At 39.7% G+C, this 20,355-nt stretch overlaps 1 protein-coding gene across 1 annotated transcript in view; it reads right to left on the reverse strand.

The window, feature by feature from the left end:
* Positions 1-7,903: 7,903 nt before the first annotated feature.
* URM1 (ubiquitin related modifier 1) overlaps positions 7,904-20,355 on the reverse strand; it is a 99,027-nt gene continuing 86,575 nt past the window's right edge. The window contains exon 5 of the mRNA XM_053695498.1: positions 7,904-8,173. Coding sequence (XP_053551473.1) covers positions 8,105-8,173 — 69 coding nt within the window. The 3' untranslated portion in view covers positions 7,904-8,104. The remainder of the gene's footprint in view (positions 8,174-20,355) is intronic.

Below are 20,355 nucleotides of genomic sequence, written 5' to 3' on the forward strand. Positions count from 1 at the left end.
AGCCCTAACACTCTACCTACCCTAGGTAAGCAGTTAGTTTAGCCCTAACACTCTACCTACCCTAGGTAAGCAGTCAGTTGAGCCCTAACACTCTACCTACCCTATGTAAGCAGTCTGTATAGCCCTAACACTCTACCTACCCTAGGTAAGCAGTCAGTTGAGCCCTAACACTCTACCTACCCTATGTAAGCAGTCTGTATAGGCCCTAACACTCTACCTACCCTATGTAAGTAGTCAGTATAGCCCTAACACTCTACCTACCCTATGTAAGCAGTCAGTATAGCCCTTACATTCTACCTACCCTATGTAAGCAGTCTGTATAGCCCTAACACTCTACCTACCCTATGTAAGTAAGTCAGTATAGCCCTAACACTCTACCGACCCTATGTAAGGTAGTCAGTATAGCCCTAGACACGTCTACCTACCCTAGGTAAGCAGTCAGTTGAGCCCTAACACTCTACCTACCCTATGTAAGTAGTCAGTATAAGCCCTAACACTCTACCTACCCTATTAAGCAGTCTGTATAGCCCTAACACTCTACCTACCCTAGGTAAGCAGTCAGTTTGAGCCTAACACTCTACCTACCCTATGTAAGTAGTCAGTATAGCCCTAACACTCTACCTACCCTATGTAAGTAGGTCAGTATAGCCCTAACACTCTACCTACCCTATGTAAGCAGTCAGTTGAGCCCTAACACTCTACCTACCCTATGTAAGCAGTCAGTTGAGCCCTAACACTCTACCTACCCTATGTAAGTAGTCAGTATAGCCCTAACACTCTACCTACCCTATTTAAGTAGTCAGTATAGCCCTAACACTCTACCTAGCCCTATGTAAGCAGTCAGTTGAGGCCCTAACACTCTACCTCCCTATGTATAGCAGTCAGTTGAGCCCTAACACTCTACCTACCCTATGTAAGCAGTCATTATAGGCCCTAAAACCAAGAAAGATATTCGGCACACATTGGTTTGATTTTATGTGTGCCAAATATCTTTTTGGTTTTAATATGAAGCATAAAGTCTATCGGCCAGATTACGAGTTTTGCTTATGAGCAGTTCGGGTAAGTAACTTGCAAGTTATTTCCAGCCGCTCTCCTCCCTATAGCGCTGCTATTACAGGTTTGCAAAAACCCGGCTTAGCAGGCATATATGGCAGCGTTGAGCTCCATACCGCACACAAATACCAGCGCGTGCTTTGAGCTGTGTTTATGTGCTCGTGCACAATTTCCCAATAGACATCAATGGGGAGAGCCGGCTAAAAAAAAGCCTAACACCTGCAATATAGGAGCATAAAAGCTCTGTAACGCAGCCCCATTGATTCCTATGGGAAAGGAAAAGTTATTTTTAAACATAACAATCTAACATAAACCGAGTCTAAACACCCCTAATCTGCTGCCCCTGACATCGCCAACGCCTGCCTACAGTTATTAACCCTAATCTGCCGCGCCCGACATCGCTGGGCCGCCACCTACATTACACTTATTAACCCCTAATCTGCTGCCCCAATGTCGACGCAACCTACTACATCTTATTAACCCCTAATCTGCCACCCCCAATGTCGCCGCCACCTACCTACACTTATTAACCCCTAATCTGCTGCCCCCAATGTCATCGCTACCTACATTACACTTATTAACCCCTAATCTGCCGCCCCAATGTCGTCCCTACCTACCTACTTATTAACCCCTAATCTGCCACCCCCCAACGTCGCCGCCACTATACTAAAGTTATTAAGCCCCTAAAACCTAACGTAACCCTAACCCTAACACCACTAACTTTAACATAATTAAAATAAATCTAAATAAAAATTACAATTAATACCTAAATAATTCCTATTTAAAACTAAAATACTTACCTATAAATAAACCCTAAGCTAGCTACAATATAACTAATAGTTATATTGTAGCTATCTTAGTTTTATTTTTATTTCACAGCTAAGTTAGTTAGTAAATAGTTATAACTATTTACTAACTACCTAGTTAAAATAAATACAAATTTACCTGTAATATAAAACCTAACCTGTCTTACACTAACACCTAACATTACACTACAATTAAATCAATTACATTAATTAAATACAATTAACTAAATTACAAAAAAAAATAAACACTAAATTACACAAAATAAAAAAGGAAATTATCAAATATTGAAACTAATTACACCTAATCTAATAGCCCTATCAAAATTTAAAAAAAAAACCAGCCTACACTAAAATGCCAATAGCCCTTAAAAGGGGCCTTTTGCGGGGCATTGCCCCAAAGAAAGTCAGCTCTTTTACCTTATAAAAAAAAAAAAAAATGCAAAACAACCCCCCAACAGTAAAACCCACCACCCACACAACCAAACCCCCCAAATTAAAATCCTAATCTAAATAAACCTAAGCTCCCCATTGCCCTAAAAAGGGCATTTGGATGGGCATTGCCCTTAAAAGGCATTTATCTCTTTTTCTTTGCCCAAACCCTAAGGCTAAAAATAAAACCACCCAATAAACCCTTAAAAAAAACCACTAACTCCCGAAGATCCACTTACAGTTTTTGAAGACCGGACATCGATCCTCATCAAGCCGGGAGAAGTATTTATCCAACCGGGGCAGAAGTCCTCAACGAAGCCGGGAGAGAAGTCGTCATCAAAGGCCAATAAGTGGTCCTCCAGGTAGGGCAGAAGTCTTCATCCAGACGGCATCTTCTATCTTTATCCTTCCGACGCGGAGCGGCTCCATCTTCAAGACATCCGGCGGCGGAGGCATCCTCTTCTGTTGACGGCTACTAAAGAATGAAGGTTCCTTTAAGGGACGTCATCTAAGATGGGCGTCCCTTGAATTCCGATTGGCTGATAGAATTCTATCAGCCAATCGGAATTAAAGGTGAAAAAATCCATTGGCTGATGCAATCAGCTAATAGGATTGAACTTCAAATCCTATTGGCTGATCCAATCAGCCAATAGGATTGAGCTCGCATTCTATTGGGCTGATTACAACAGCCAATAGAATGTGAGCTCAATCCTATTGGCTGATTGGATCAACCAATAGGATTGAAGCTCAATCCTATTGGCTGATTGCATCAGCCAATAGGATTTTTTCACCTTTAATTCCGATTGGCTGATAGAATTCTATCAGCCAATCGGAATTCAAGGGACGCCATCTGGATGACGTCCCTTAAAGGAACCTTCATTTTTCAGTAGCCATCAAAAAGAAGGAGGATGCTCCGTGACGGATGTCTTGAAGATGAAGCCGCTCCGCGTTGGAAGGATGAGGATAGAAGATGCCGTCTGGATGAAGACTTCTGCCCGCCTGGAGGACCACTTCTTGCCACTTGGATGAAGACTTCTGCCCGCTTTGGATGAAGACTTCTACCAGCTTTGTTAAGGACTTCTGCCCACTTGGATGAAGACTTCTCTCGCTTGATGAGGATGGATGTCCGGTCTTCATAAACTGTAAGTGGATCTTCGGGGGGTTAGTGTTAGTTTTTTTTTAAGGGTTTATTGGGTGGGTTTTATTTTTAGCTTAGGGTTTGGGCAATGGAAAAGAGCTAAATGCTTTTAAGGGCAATACCCATCCAATGCCCTTTTCAGGGCAATGGGGAGCTTAGGTTTTTTAGATAGGATTTTATTTGGGGGGTTTGGTTGTGTGGGTGGTGGGTTTACTGTTGGGGGGTTGTTTGTATTTTTTTTTTACAGTTAAAAGAGCTAATTTCTTTGGGGCAATGGCCCGCAAAAGGGCCCTTTTAAGGGCTATTGGCAGTTTAGTTTAGGCTAGGGGGATTTTTTATTTTGATAAGGCTATTAGATTAGGGTGTAATTGGTTTAAATATTTGATAATTTCTTTTTTATTTGTGTAATTTTAGTCTTGATTTTTTTTTTGTAATTTAGTTAATTGTATTTAATTAATGTAATTGATTTATTTTGTAGTGTTATGTTAGGTGTTAGTGTAAGACAGGTTAGGTTTTATTGACAGGTAATTTTGTATTTATTTTAACTAGGTAGCTAGTAAATCGTTAATAACTATTTACTAACTAGCTACTTAGTTGAAAATAAATACAAACTTGCCTGTGAAATAAAAATAAAACATAAGCTAGATACAATATAACTATTAGTTATATTGTAGCTAGCTTAGGGTTTATTTGACAGGTAAGTATTTAGTTTTTAAATAGGAATTATTTAGTTAATGATAGTAGATTTATTTTAATTATATTAAAGTTAGTGGGGTGTTAGGGTTATACTTAGGGTTAGGTTTAGGGGTTAATAACTTTAGTATACGTGGCGGCGGTGTGACGTTGGGGACGGCAGATTAGGGGTTAATCATATTTAACTAGTGTTTGCGATGCTGGAGTGCGGCGGTTTAGGGGGGTTAATATGTTTATTATAGTGGCAGCGATGTCCAGAGCTGCAGATTAGGGGTTAATAATTTTATTTTAGTGTTTGCGATGCGGGAGGGGCCTCGGTTTAGGGGTTAATAGGTAGTTTATGGGTGTTAGTGTACTTTGTAACACTTTAGTTATGAGGTTTTATGCTACAGATTTGTAACGTAAAAACTCATAACTACTGACTTAGATGGAGGTACGAATCTTGACGGTATAGGCTGTACCGCTCACTTCTTGGTCTCCCAGGCAAAAACTCGTAATACCCGGCGCTATGGAAGTCCCATTGAAAAAGGACTTTTTTGAAAGGTGCGGTAGTTACTTTGCGTTATGGGCCAAAAAAGTGTGCGGTACAGCTATACCTGCAAGACTCGTAATAGCAGCGTTATTACTCATAACGCAAAACTCGCAATCTAGCCGTATGGATTTTACTATTTTGACTGGAGCGTTATAAATGGTGAAGTGGCGCTTTATTTTTTGGTTCTTATATGATTTGAAGCAGTGTGTGAAGCAGACTCGCTATGAAGCAGCACTGATCTCCATGCTCATTCTCATACATTCACTCTCTATTGTGCCGTCACAGCTGTTAGTGCTGTGTGAAATTTTTACTCAGGTTGAGACAAACAGAGCGCTTTCAAATACAGTAACTTCATTGTGTTTCCTAATCAGTCAGTATAGTTCTAACACTTCAGGTAATAAGAGAGGCCGCTTGCAGCTCACACGCTGTACTCCGGGTGCAGGCTCCTATGGATGACGTCCCTGACGCTTCCGTATCCAACTTCGCACACTAACGCTTGTGGTGATCGGGTTGCAATGCCGTGAAAGCAACGGATTACTTGCCAATAGTGTCCAGAAAAGAAAAGAAGGTCTGGCAGCACATAGTAGTGATAAAATAAAACGCTTTATTGAGCAATATTTCAGGCACACAGGTACTTCATAGATTAAACGTCTAGACGTTTAATCTATGATGTACCTGTGTGCCTGAAAGATTGCTCAATAAAGCGTTTTATTTTATCACTACTATGTGCTGCCAGACCTTCTTTTCTTTTCTGGACAGTATAGTTCTAACACTCTACCTACCCATTGTAAGCATGTAGTATAGGTATGACCTCTACTTTGTGTATTAAGGGCTGTGGTATATATATAGATCTGCCTACCTTAAAGGGACAGTCAACACCAGAATTTTTTGTTGTTAAAAGATAGATAATCTCTTTATTACCCATTTCCCCAGTTTTGCATAACCAACACAGTTATAATAATACACGTTTTACCTCTGTAATCCCCTTGTAGCTAAGCGTCTGCAAACTGCCCCCTTATTTCAGTTCTTTTGACAGACTTTGCATTTTAGCCAATCAGTGCTGTCTCCTAGGTAACGTCACGTGCATAAGCTCAATGTTATCTATATGAAACACATGAACTTTTGCCCTCTAGTGGTGAAAAAACTGTCAAAAATGCATTCACATAAGAGGCGGCCTTCAAGTTCTAAGAAATTAGCATATGAGCCTCCTAGGTTTAGCTTTCAACTAAGAATACCAAGAGAACAAAGCAAAATTGGTGATAAAAGTAAATTGGAAAGTTGTTTAAAATGACATGCCCTATTTGAAACATGAAAGTTATTTTTGGACTTGACTGTCCCTTTAAGCAAGTCATTAGTATGCAGCCATATAGATCTACCTCCCTTAATGATAACCTACCCCTAGAGTTGGATGCCACTGAAATATAAACAACTCTAATATTAAAATTAATCTGATTATACCAAGTGCCCTCAATCATGACTCAATCACATAAATGTACAACAAAAATACTTTGAAATCAATTGCTGCAGCAAGAATATCATCATGATCAGTTCATTGTAGAAACGTTATAATGAGCTGTGGTCTACGGAGCAGGTCCTTATGGGTATTAAGCACTATTATAATTAGAAAACGGATACAATATAGAGAGTGATTGATCTTATTAGCACATAGATTACCTCTTCACCGGATTTAAAGGGACATTGTACAATAGATTTTTCTTTGCATAAATGTTTTGTGGATGATCCATTTATACAGCCCATCTGGGTGTGTTTTTGTAACAATGTATAGTTTTGCTTATTCTTTTAATAACATTGTGCTGATTTTCAGACTCCTAACCAATCCCTAAAGTGTCAGATGTATACTGATTACTGCCGCTCCTGCTTGTATAATCTGTCTTTCATATGCATGGAAGGGGGGAGTGTCTGCTTTTCCTGATTTCCCAGCCCCTTTCACTGGGTGTCCCAGTCTAACCTCATCAACAGTGCTAAACTTGTAGCTTCGAAGTAAGTTTTTAAACGGTTTTGTACTGGATTTTTATATCAGTATCTGTACCTATTCTTCTTTATAGTAGTGTCTATTATATGCAGTTCTCTGAACTTTGGTGTATACTGTCCCTTTAACTTGTATCGGTTTCCCAGAGATTGCCTGGGTTTTGCTAACCAGGTGATCTGTATAAATACAATCTACACAAAGTCGCCTGTTACTCTAGAAATAACACAAAAACAAAACTGTTTTATTGCCATGAGACCCATATACTTTATTCATAACACACATTGCTACTGATTAATCGCCAGGGAGGCTGAATAGGTTCCTTTAACCAGAGGGACACTGTATCCAAGGCAAACGTTCATACATGTGAAATCGTAGAAAACAAAGAGAAGCCGCACCTGACCAGAGATGAATATGATTAAATGCACCGCTACGCGAGTCTGGCGATAAAATAGAGCAGCCAGCTTAGCAGGTGAACTTACACACATGGACCTCTATTTAACAAGCTCCGTAAGGAGCTTCATGGCCCCTGTTTCTGGCGAGTCTTCAGACTCGCCAGAAACAGCAGTTATGAAGCAGCGGTCACAAAGACCGCTGCTCCGTAACCTGTCCGCCTGCTCTGAGCAGGTAGACAGACATCGCCACAATACAACCCGATCGAGTTACGATCGGGTTGATTGACACCCCCCTGCTGATGGCCCATTGTCCGCGAGTCTGCAGGGGGGCGGCGTTGCACCAGCAGCTCTTGTGAGCTGCTGGTGCAATGCTGAATACAGCGAGCGTATTGCTCGCTGTATTCAGCGAGGTCTGGCGGACAGTAAACATAACTGACATTATTGTTATGAATCCGTCCGGTAATGCTCATACGGTTATAAATGAATCCCCCATGGCCTCTATTTATCATAGTCTGGCGGACCTGATCCGCACTGTCGGATCAGGTCCGCCAGACTATGATAAATAGAGGCCATGGGGGATTCATTTATAACCGTATGAGCATTACCGGCCGGGATTCATAACAATAATGTCAGTTATGGTTACTGTCGCTTTACATAAGAACTGTTTAAACTGAAACTAAAAGGAAATGCATAACCAGTACTGACATGTATATGAAAACGGCAGATAGCGTCTGAATCTCCCATAGCGAGGGTCTCACCTCCACATGCTAAAAAGTAAAAAAAAAGACGTTTTTTTTCAACAGAGGAAAATCAGTTAAAAAAAAAAAAAACATTTTGAAATTGTCTGTCAATAAATGGATAAACTCTGAATTGACAACATGAGATTGGTTCATTATAAAGGACAAGGCCCTGGGACAGATCACTGGGGATGCAGTAAGGCAGATGGTTAGAATGCAGAGGAGAAGAGGACATCGGAGCCGGTTAGTAACGGAGAACCTGACTGTAGCCAGACATCTCCTGGCGTCTGCCGTGTGCGAGGACAAAGTCTTTATGAACTCCTGAATATTACAGTTAGCCACCGTGTAATGTAGAGATAAATACCACGTTGTCTTGATCTTGGAGTTGATAATCTAGTTCTCCCTGCAGGGGGTGAAAGAAGAAGAGAGTCACAAGCAAGACGCACGAGCTGCAACAACAGGAGTATATGGTCAGTGATTAAATATTAAATATAAAGACAGAAATTACATAATATAGTCTGCATGAGTAGCTCACATTTACAGTGCTCTCCCCAGGACCTTATTGGCGGGTGCACCATCCGGCTAATTTTACTGACCACCCCGGCTAAAATGTTAGCCAATATGAAATTAAAAATAGCTAATGTTAGAAATTTACAATGTATGTTAAATTATGCAATTAATTAGTGCTTGGATAGTTGAAAATTATATAATAATTAGAAATTATTACACTGTCCCCCACCCAGTTACTTCATAATGTCACCAAGTTACTTCATAATGTCACCCAGCTACTTCATAATGTCACCATGCTACTTCATAATGTCACCCAGCTACTTCCTAATGCCACCCAGCTACTTCATAATGCCAACCCAGCTACTTCATAATGTCACCCAGCTACTTCATAATGTCACCCAGCTACTTCATAATGTCACTCAGCTGCTTCATAATGTCACCCAGCTACTTCATAATGTCACCATGCTACTTCATAATGTCACCCAGGCTACTTCCTCATGCCACCCAGTTACTTCATAATGTCACTCAGCTACTTCCTAATGTCACCCAGCTACTTCCTATGTCACCCGGATAATTCCTAATGTCACTCAGCTACTTCATAATGCTACCCTGCTACTTCATAATGCCACCCAACTACTTCATAATGTCACCAAACTACTTCATAATGTAACTCAACTACTTCATAATGTCACCAAACTACTTCATAATGTCACTCAACTACTTCATAATGTCACCAAACTACTTCATAATGTCACCAAACTACTTCATAATGTCACCAAACTACTTCATAATGTCACCAAACTACTTCATAATGTCACCAAACTACTTCATAATGTCACTCAACTACTTCATAATGTCACCAGCTACTTCATAATGTCACCCAGCTACTTCCTAATGCCACCCAACTACTTCATAATGCCACCCAACTACTTCATAATGTCACCCAACTACTTCATAATGTCACCCAACTACTTCATAATGCCACCCAACTATTTCAATAATGCCACCCTGCTACTTCATAATGCCACCCAACTACTTCATAATGTCACCCAACTACTTCATAATGTCACTCAACTACTTCATAATGCCACCAGCTACTTCATAATGCAACTCAACTACTTCATAATGCCACCAGCTACTTCATAATGCAACTCTATGCATTATCTATCAACTTTCAAGTTCTATCAACTTTCAAGTACATTAAAGGGTTTAGTAAAACTGAGGCTGTGGGTATTTTACATAAAATGGAAAATTCAAGAACAAGGGGTCATGAGCTCAAGCTAAAGGGTAGTAGATTCAGGAGTAATTTTGAGGAAGCACTTCTTTACAGAAAGAGTGATTGATTTATGGAATAAAACTTCCTCAAGAGGTAGTAGCAACAAACACTGTGGGGGACTTTAAAAATGCATGGGACAAGCATAGGGGCTATCCTACGAACTAGATAAGTTATACTGTTAGGTAAGGTGGGGCAGACTTGCTGGGCCTATGGCTCTTATCTGCCGTCAATACTATGTTTCTATGTTTCTATCAACTCAACTTCTTCATAATGCCACCAGCTATTTCATAATTTAACTTCATAATGCCACCAGCTACTTCATAATTTAACTTCATAATGCCACCCAGCTACTTCATAATTTAACTTCATAATGTCACCAGCTACTTCATAATGCCACCAGCTACTTCATAATTTTAACTTCATAATGCCACCAGCTACTTCATATTTAACTTCATAATGTCACCAGCTACTTCATAATGCCACCAGCTACTTCATAATTTAACTTCATAATGTCACCAGGCTACTTCATAATTTAACTTCATAATGCCACCAGCTACTTCATAATTTAACTTCATAATGCCACCAGCTACTTCATAATTTAACTTCATAATGCCACCAGCTACTTCATAATTTAACTTCATAATGCCACCAGCTACTTCATAATTTAACTTCATAATATCACCAGCTACTTCATAATTCCACCAGATACTTCATAATTTAACTTCATAAATTACCAGCTACTTCATAATGTCACCAGCTACTTCATAATGTCACCCAGCAACTTCATAATGTCACCCAGCAACTTCATAATGTCACCCAGCTACTTCATAATGCTACCCAGCTACTTCATAATGCTACCCAGCTACTTCATAATGCCACCCTGCTACTTCATATGCCACCGAGCTACTCTCTGCGTAGTACCAGACAGAGGTCTTCTAACCTTTTAGAGGGAAATATTACCAGTGACCAATCTTCAGACCCCATCACACTATTCAGGGAATTAGAAAAAATTATTATTGAAGGATGCCAAAGAATGGCAAGATCTGGTACTCTTAGATAACTATATCCTTCATGATAATATACCCCGAGGTCTCAGAATCTTTAAATTCCCAGCATTTAATCTCGATGAAGTGGAGTTTCAATTAGAATGGGAACAGATATTACATGCTTGTTCCAAGGCACTTATTAAACTATTAATAAAATACAGGGAATACAAATTGAACTCACTGAAAACAGAGATAGACAAATTAGTCAACAAAATACAGCCCATTGAACACATTCAAAAGTGGAAGGAATTAATTTTGAATATTCAATCAAGGGTAGACTCTTTTTCCAGTGAGCTCAAATGTAATAAAACTAAAAAATTACAGATGGATTTGGAAGATTTCAAAAATGACCAAGTATAACTCATATAAAAAGAATGTTTCACATAGAAGTAAAATTGCAAATAATTATGAAGTTGATAAGGGAATACCCTCTAATTCTAATGATAGCCATACTTGGGTCCCACCTCCTGGAATCCATAATACTACCTATCATAACAATAAAAAACCAATAGAACAAATTGATAGAAATACTTATGATAACAAAATGTCTAGGGGGAACTGGAGCAAAGATAATCACTATATGAAAAACAAATACAAGGGTAATGGAAATAGAACTAACAGAGATGAATACCAGGACTCAGGAGCCCAATACAAAAATAGGGAAGAAACTACCTGGTATGAGGTACCTACACATAATAGATTTGCTGATCTGAGTAATCAACCACCATCCCCCAGATGGCAACAGGAAGGGGCCAGACCTAAAAACAATCACATTCATACACCTAGAACCAATAATAAATCCAACCACAGAACCCAGGGTAACCAACATTTTTTAGGGGTACCCCCTTGGAGACAGCAAGGGGGGGGGACAGAATCGGGGGCATCAACATCACAAACAACAGGCACCCCAACAATACCACTCAGAAGGGCAGAATCTAGAGAGGGAATATGTTCTATCGAAACCCCTAAGTCAGAGGAACCCAAAAAGAACTCTAGACGAAACAGACCGAGAGGAAATAGGGGAGGATGTAAATCAAGGAAAAAGAAACAAAGAGAGATGGAGTTAGAGGAAAATATCAAAATGATATTCAATCTATCAGATAGGATTTTTACAACCAGTGAATTGAGATTACTTACTAAGGGTCTCAACTATGCTCCAAATAGAACACCCAATTATTTTAATTTATACATTGATGTTCAAAAATGTATTAGAAAAGTTACTCTGAAGAGGTATTTTTCAAAAAACAATGTAACCAATTCATTGGAAGGTAATAATAGTATTAGTGAGGAAGACATTAACATTTTAGAATATTTAGGGGACAATATAGAAATAGACAATATGGAAACAGATTCCAATTTATCTGGTATTCTATATATGAAGACAGCGATGATTTTTCAGTCCAACACTGTTCTTTGAAACGCAAATCCATCTTCTATCCTATCCACAGCCAAACGGAGTATATTAAGATTTTTAATAGGCTAGTTTGCCAGGACATTGAGGCTCTTTCTAAAAATACATCTCATAGAATAAAACCTGGCAGAGATAACCTATCAAGAGAAGAAAGAACAGCATTACAACTTTTAAGTAAAGATAATGATATCATATTTAGGGCCGCCGATAAAGGCGGAGGTATAGTTGTACAAAACAAAAGTTACTATTTGGCAGAAGCATTACGCTTGTTAGGTGATAAAAATACCTATATCCCCTTAACTTTTAATCCAACTAATAAATTTAAGAAAGAATTATTCAATCTCTTAAAAGAAGCCCAATCTATAAAAATTCTTAATATGGAGGAGTTTAAATTTTTATATGAAGTAGCTCCTAAGATAGCGTGTTTTTATCATCTACCCAAGGTCCATAAGGACCCTACAAATCCCCCTGGAAGACCAATTGTCTCTGGGATAGGCTCTTTATGTGACAATTTGTCCAAATATGTAGATTAATTTTTTACAACCTGTTGTTGCATCTACTAGAGCCTATCCCAGAGACACAATTGACGTCATAAATAAAATGGAAGGTATAGAATGGAATAAGGATTATATATGGATAACCTGTGATGCAGCTGCTCTGTATACCAGTATTCCCCATCTAAAAGGTATAGCAGCCATCAAGGAATCCTTAACAAATACTCATTTACCTGAATTGCAAAGAAAATTTATTGAGGATGCTATTTTATTTGTTCTTACACATAATTACTTTTTATTCGAAGGAATTTTTTACCATAAAGTACAGGGTACTATGATGGGGACTACGCTTGCCCCATCGTACGCAAATTTATACATGTCCATATTTGAGAATAATTTTATTTGGAATAACAATCCCTTTTTAAATAATATTTAAAGTATTTTAGATATATAGATGATATTTTAATCATTTAATTTCAAATTAAAGACTTTATATCTCACATTAATTCAAACCATTTTAATTTAAATTTCACATATGAGAGTTCCCCTGAATCTATTCCCTTTCTTGATTTGGTATTATATTGTGATACAAACACTAATAAGGTATGTGTAAAAAAACTTCCATAAACCAACAGACAGAAATAGTTTACTTAATGCTAAGAGTGGGGCATTATAAACAGTGGAAAAATAATGTGCCACTGGGACAATACCAGAGAATTCGCCGTAATTGCACTTATTTAGATGATTTTAATAAGGAAGCAGAACATTTAACTAAAAAGTTTATAGAGAAAGGTTATGACAAACAATTATTAGACACTGCCAGAACAAAGGTCCTGCAAATGGACAGAACACAACTCATCACTAATCAACATAAGAATAAAAATAAGAATGAAACCAGGAAAAGTTCTGATGAAGGGAATGTCAAATTTATCACCAGGTATAACAACCAGCACCATCAAATCAAAAAAATTCTGAACACTGGAAAGTATTAAAGCTTGATCCAGTGCTTCATAATGTGTTAGGGGACAAACCCGAAGTTATCTTTAGAAAAAATAAGGACCTCAAAAATTATATTGCTCCCACTAAATTTAAACATAAAACAAACAATGGAACACTTACTAACTGGTGTGGGGGACATGTAGGTCTATATCCTTGTAAAGTTTCTGAATGTGTTATGTGTCCCCTCATAGATACTCAACATACTGTCTTTACCAATTATGATGGCAGTTGTGTATACAAATGTAAACATAGATGTTCCTGCCATACCACATATGTAGTATATCAATTAACCTGCAAATGGGGCAAAATCTATGTAGGAAGAACTAAAAGGAAAATAAAGTATAGATTGAGGGAACACATAAGAAATATAGAATCAGGCTTTGACAATCACAGTGTATCATATCATTTTAAAGTTTGTCACAATCAAAATCCTAACGACCTTAGTATTAAAATTTATAAAATGGGTTGCACCAGATAGATGGGATACAAATAGATTGCTCAAGTTGAGACAAAGGGAAACCTTTTGGATAAAAAACCCTAGACTGTTTAGAACCCAAAGGGTTAAATATAGAACTAGATATTCAGGGCCTTTTTATGACATTGCTTCTTTTATGCATTTGATTATTAATTGTTTTTTAATTGTTTTTATCTATTTATGAACATATTATATCATGTATGTATGGGTTTTTATGATTAATGTATGATTATATTGTATTTTATTTATGCGTGTATATGTATTGTAATTATGGTATTGTACAAAATCAATCCTGAATAGGTTAATTCTCCCCATGAACTGATTAACTGCCACCTATGGTTTCTTTATTATAAATGATTATACATTCTTTATACCCTTTTAACATCAAATCTGATTTTATATACAATAAATCAATTCTGCTCTCCTCGATGCCCTTTATAGACCATCAATTATATTATATTATAGCAATTAAGCGCATGGGAGTATTTTTCCCCATTTGGTATATAAGGGACAAAGAGGAGTGAGTTAAGTATTCTTGACAAAGTCCCGACGATACGGGATGAAACGCGTTGAAGTATTCTACTTAGCTTTTTGGTCCCTGTGGGATCCGTAGTCTCTAAGAAACATCCAGCGATCCACCGCTTGCTAAGCGCCACAAGAGACGTCATCCATCCCCGCGACTGCAGAGCAGGATTGCCTGTAATCTCAGTGGAGGTGTATTCCCACGAGTGAGACTGTTTGGAACATACTGGACATATACACCCGGAGTCACAATCGGAAAGGATCTTGGGTGATATATAGCAGTCGGCTTTTGATATGTACAGACCGCTATAGTATCTTGTGAGTTTTATTTGTCGCTTGGTATTTAACTAATAAAACTTTTTATACTACACTTGAGTCCGCGCTTCTCCCCTTCTATCATTCACAGTGCTACTTTATAATGTCACCCAGCTACTTCATAATTTCACCATGCTACTTCATAATGTCACCCAGCTGCTTCATAATGTCACCCAGCTACTTCATAATGTCACCCCAGTTACTTCATAATGTCACTCAGCTACTTCCTAATGTCACCCAGCTACTTCCTAATGTCACCCAGCTGCTTCATAATGTCACCCAGCTACTTTATAATGTCACCCAGCTACTTCATAATTTCACCATGCTACTTCATAATGTCACCCAGCTGCTTCATAATGTCACCCAGCTACTTCCTAATGCCACCCAGTTACTTCATAATGTCACTCAGCTACTTCCTAATGTCACCCAGCTACTTCCTAATGTCACCCGGATAATTCCTAATGTCACCCAGCTACTTCATAATGCTACCCTGCTACTTCATAATGCCACCAGCTACTTCATAATGCCGCCTGGCTACTTCATAATGCCACCCTGCTACTTCATAATGCCACCCAACTACTTCATAATGTCACCCAACTACTTCATAATGCCACCCAACTACTTAATAATGCCACCCTGCTACTTCATAATGCCACCCTGCTACTTCATAATGCCACCCAACTACTTCATAATGTCACCCAACTACTTCATAATGTCACTCAACTACTTCATAATGCCACCAGCTACTTCATAATGCCACCAGCTACTTCATAATGCCACCAGCTACTTCATAATGGCAACTCAACTACTTCATAATGCCACCCAACTACTTCATAATGCCACCAGCTACTTCATAATGCAACTCAACTACTTCATAATGCCACCAGCTACTTCATAATGCAACTCAACTACTTCATAATGCCACCAGCTACTTCATAATTTAACGTCATAATGTCACCAGCTATTTCATAATTTAACTTCATAATGCCACCAGCTACTTCATAATTTAACTTCATAATGTCGCCAGCTACTTCATAATGCCACCAGCTACTTCATAATGCCACCAGCTACTTCATAATTTAACTTCATAATGTCACCAGCTACTTCATAATGCCACCAGCTACTTCATAATGTCACCCAGCTACTTCATAATGTCACCCAGCAACTTCATAATGTCACCCAGCTACTTCATAATGCTACCCAGCTACTTCATAATGCTACCCAGCTACTTTATAATGCCGCCCGGCTACTTTATAATGCCACCCTGCTACTTCATAATGCCACTGAGCTACTTCATGCCACCCAGCTACTTCATAATGCCACCAGCTACTTCATAATGTCACTCAGCTACTTCCTAATGCCACCCGGCTACTTCATAATGCCACCCTGCTACTTCATAATGCTACCCTGCTACTTCATAATGTCACCCAGCTATTTCATAAATGCCACCCAGCTACTTCATAATGTCACCCAGCTACTTCATAAATGCCACCCAGCTACTTCATAATACCACCTAGATAATTCATAATGTCACCCTGCTACTTCATAATGTCACCCAGCTTCTTCATAATGTCACCCAGCTATTTCATAATGTCACCCAGCTACTTCATAATGTCACCCAGCTACTTCATAATGTCACCCAGCTACTTCATAATGCTACCCAGCTACTTCATAATGTCACCCAGCTACTTCATAATGCTACCCAGCTACTTTATAATGCCGCCCGGCTACTTTATAATGCCACCCTGCTACTTCATAAATGCCACTGAGGCTACTTCATGCCACCCAGCTACTTCATAATGCCACCAGCTACTTCATAATGTCACTCAGCTACTTCCTAATGCCACCCGGCTAACTTCATAATGCACCCTGCTACTTCATAATGCTACCCCTGCTACTTCATAATGTCACCCAGCTATTTCATTAAATGCCACCCAGCTACTTCTTAATGTCACCCAGCTACTTCATAAATGCCACCCAGCTACTTCATAATACCACCTAGGATAATTCATAATGTCACCCTGCTACTTCATAATGTCACCCAGCTTCTTCATAATGTCACCCAGCTATTTCATAATGTCACCCAGCTACTTCATAATGTCACCCAGCTACTTCATAATGCTACCCAGCTACTTCATAATGTCACCCAGCTACTTCATTAATGCCATCCAGCTAATTCATAATGCCAGCCGATAATTCATACCACCTAGCTACTTTCCTATGCCACCCAGCTACTTCATAATGTCACCCAGCTATTTCATAATGTCACCCAGCTACTTCCTAATGCCCACCCAGTTACTTCATAATGTCACTCAGCACTTCCTAATGTCACCCAGCTACTTCCTAATGTCCACCCCGGATAAATTCCTAATGTCACCCACTTCATAATGCTACCCTGCTACTTCATAATGCCACCAGCTACTTCATAATGCCGCCCGGGCGTACTTTCATAATGCCACCCTGCTACTTCATAATGGCCACCCAACTACTTCATAATGCCACCCAACTACTTCATAATGCCACCCAACTACTTCATAATGCCACCCGGCTACTTCATAATGCCACCCGCTACTTCATAATCCACCCGGCTACTCATAATGCCACCCTGCTACTTCATAATGCCACCCAACTACTTCATAATGCCACCCAACTACTTCATAATGCCACTCAACTACTTCATAATGCCACCAGCTACTTCATAATGCCACCAGCTACTTCATAATGCAACTCAACTACTTCATAATGCCACCCAACTACTTCATAATGCCACCCAGCTACTTCATCATAATGCAACTCAAACTACTTCATAATGCCACCAAGCTACTTCATAATGCAACTCAACTACTTCATAATGCCACCAGCTATTTCATAATTTAACGTCATAATGCCACCAGCTACTTTCATAATGCCACCAGCTACTTCATAATGCCACCAGCTACTTCATAATGCCACCAGCTATTTCATAATTTAACTTCATAATGTCACCCAGCTACTTCATAATGCCACCCAGCTACTTCATAATGTCACCCAGCTACTTCATAATGTCACCCAGCTACTTCATAATGCTACCCAGCTACTTCATAATGCTACCCAGCTAATTTATAATGCCGCCCGGCCTACTTTATAATGCCGGCCCGGCTACTTTATAATGCCCACCCAGCTACTTCATAATGCCACTGAGCTACTTCATGCCACCCAGCTACTTCATAATGCCACCAGCTACTTCATAATGTCACTCAGCTACTTCCTAATGCCACCTCGGGCTACTTCATAATGCTACCCTGCTACTTCATAATGTCACCCAGCTATTTCATAAATGCCACCCAGCTACTTCATAATGTCACCCAGCTACTTCATAAATGCCACCCAGCTACTTCATAATGTCACCCTGCTACTTCATAATGTCACCCAGCTACTTCATAATGTCACCCAGCTACTTCATAATGTCACCCAGCTATTTTATAATGTTACCCAGCTACTTCATAATGTCACCCAGGCTACTTCATAATGCTACCCAGCTACTTCATAATGTCACCCAGCTACTTCATAATGCTACCCAGCTACTTCATAATGTCACCCAGCTACTTCATATTGCCACCCAGCTACTTCATAATGTCACCCAGCTATTTCATAAATGCCACCCAGCTACTTCATAATGTCACCCAGCTATTTCATAAATGCCACCCAGCTACTTCCTAATATCACCCAGCTACTTCATAATGTCACCCTGCTACTTCATAATGTCACCCAGCTACTTCATAATGCTACCCTGCTACTTCATAATGTCACCCAGCTACTTCATAATGTCACCCTGCTACTTCATAATGTCACCCTGCTACTTCATAATGTCACCCTGCTACTGTCATAATGCCTAATGCCACCCTGCTACTTCATAATGTCACCCTGCTACTTCATAATGTCACCCTGCTACTTCATAATGTCACCCCGGCTACTTCATAATGCCACCCAGCTACTTCATAATGTCACCCTGCTACTTCATAATGTCACCCGGCTACTTCATAATGTCACCTCGCTACTTCATAATGCCACCCTGCTACTTCATAATGCCACCCAGCTACTTCATAATGTCACCCTGCTACTTCATAATGTCACCCTGCTACTTCATAATGCCACCCAGCTACTTCATAATGTCACCCAGCTACTTCATAATGTCACCCCTGCTACTTCATAATGTCACCCCGGCTACCTCATAATGCCTAATGCCACCCTGCTACTTCATAATGCCACCCAGCTACTTCATAATGCCACCCATAATGTCACCCAGCTACTTCATAATGCCACCCATAATGCCACCCAGCTACTTCATAATGCCACCCAGCTACTTCATATGCCACCCATAATGTCACCCTGCTACTTCATAATGTCACCCTGCTACTTCATAATGTCACCCAGCTACTTCATAATGCCACCCTGCTACTTCATAATGTCACCCTGCTACTTCATAATGTCACCCTGCTACTTCATAATGCCACCCTGCTACTTCATAATGCCACCCAACTACTTCATAATGCCACCCCTGCTACTTCATAACACCACCTGGCTACTTCATAACGTCACCCAGCTACTTCATAATGTCCACCCAGCTACTTCATAATGTCACACGGCTACTTCATAATGCCACCCCTGCTACTTCATAATGTCACCCAGATACTTCATAATGTCACACGGCTACTTCACAATGTCACCCTGCTACTTCCTAATGCCACCCCAGCTACTTCATAATGCCACCCTGCTACTTCATAATGTCACCCTGCTACTTCCTAATGCCACCCAGCTACTTCATAATGCCACCCTGCTACTTCATAATGTCACCCAGCTACTTCATAATGTCACCCAGCTACTTCATAATGTCACCCGGCTACTTCATAATGCCACCCGGCTACTTCATAATGCCACCCCTGCTACTTCATAATGCCACCCAGGTCCTTCCTAATGCCACCCAGCTACTTCATAATGCCACCCTGCTACTTCATAATGCCACCCTGCTACTTCATAATGCCACCCGGCTGGCAAAATTGTCTGTGGAGAACACTGCATTAAATATATATTGTCTTAGATGGCTCCAGAAAACGTATTCAAACAATGACATCCTGAAGACTAGGCCAAGAGGAAGCTTTGGGAAATGATGGATAAAAAGTAAGAAAGTTCAGAATGCAATAAAATGCTTTGTGCATTGTGAGTACTAACGCCTGCAGGAATACAAAGTTTAGTTCTGTATTGAATGCCTTGTAAAAATGGCTGTGCTGTGTCAGCATTTCTTAAAAGAAAACAAAACTAAACAGACATTCAATAAAAATGTTGAGACACTTAGAAATAAACAATCTGCTAGATTACGAGTCTTGCGTTAGCCTTAAAAAGCAGCGTTGAGAGGTCCCAACGCTGCTTTTTAACGAGTCTGGCAGGTACAAGTGTACCGCTCACTTTTTTTTCTGCGACTCGAGCATACCGCAAATAAACTTACGTCAATTGCGTATCCTATCTTTTCCATGGGATTTGCCTAACGCCGGTATTACGAG

This window comes from Bombina bombina, chromosome 12, assembly GCF_027579735.1.
Source record: "Bombina bombina isolate aBomBom1 chromosome 12, aBomBom1.pri, whole genome shotgun sequence".
NCBI classification, from domain to species: domain Eukaryota; kingdom Metazoa; phylum Chordata; class Amphibia; order Anura; family Bombinatoridae; genus Bombina; species Bombina bombina.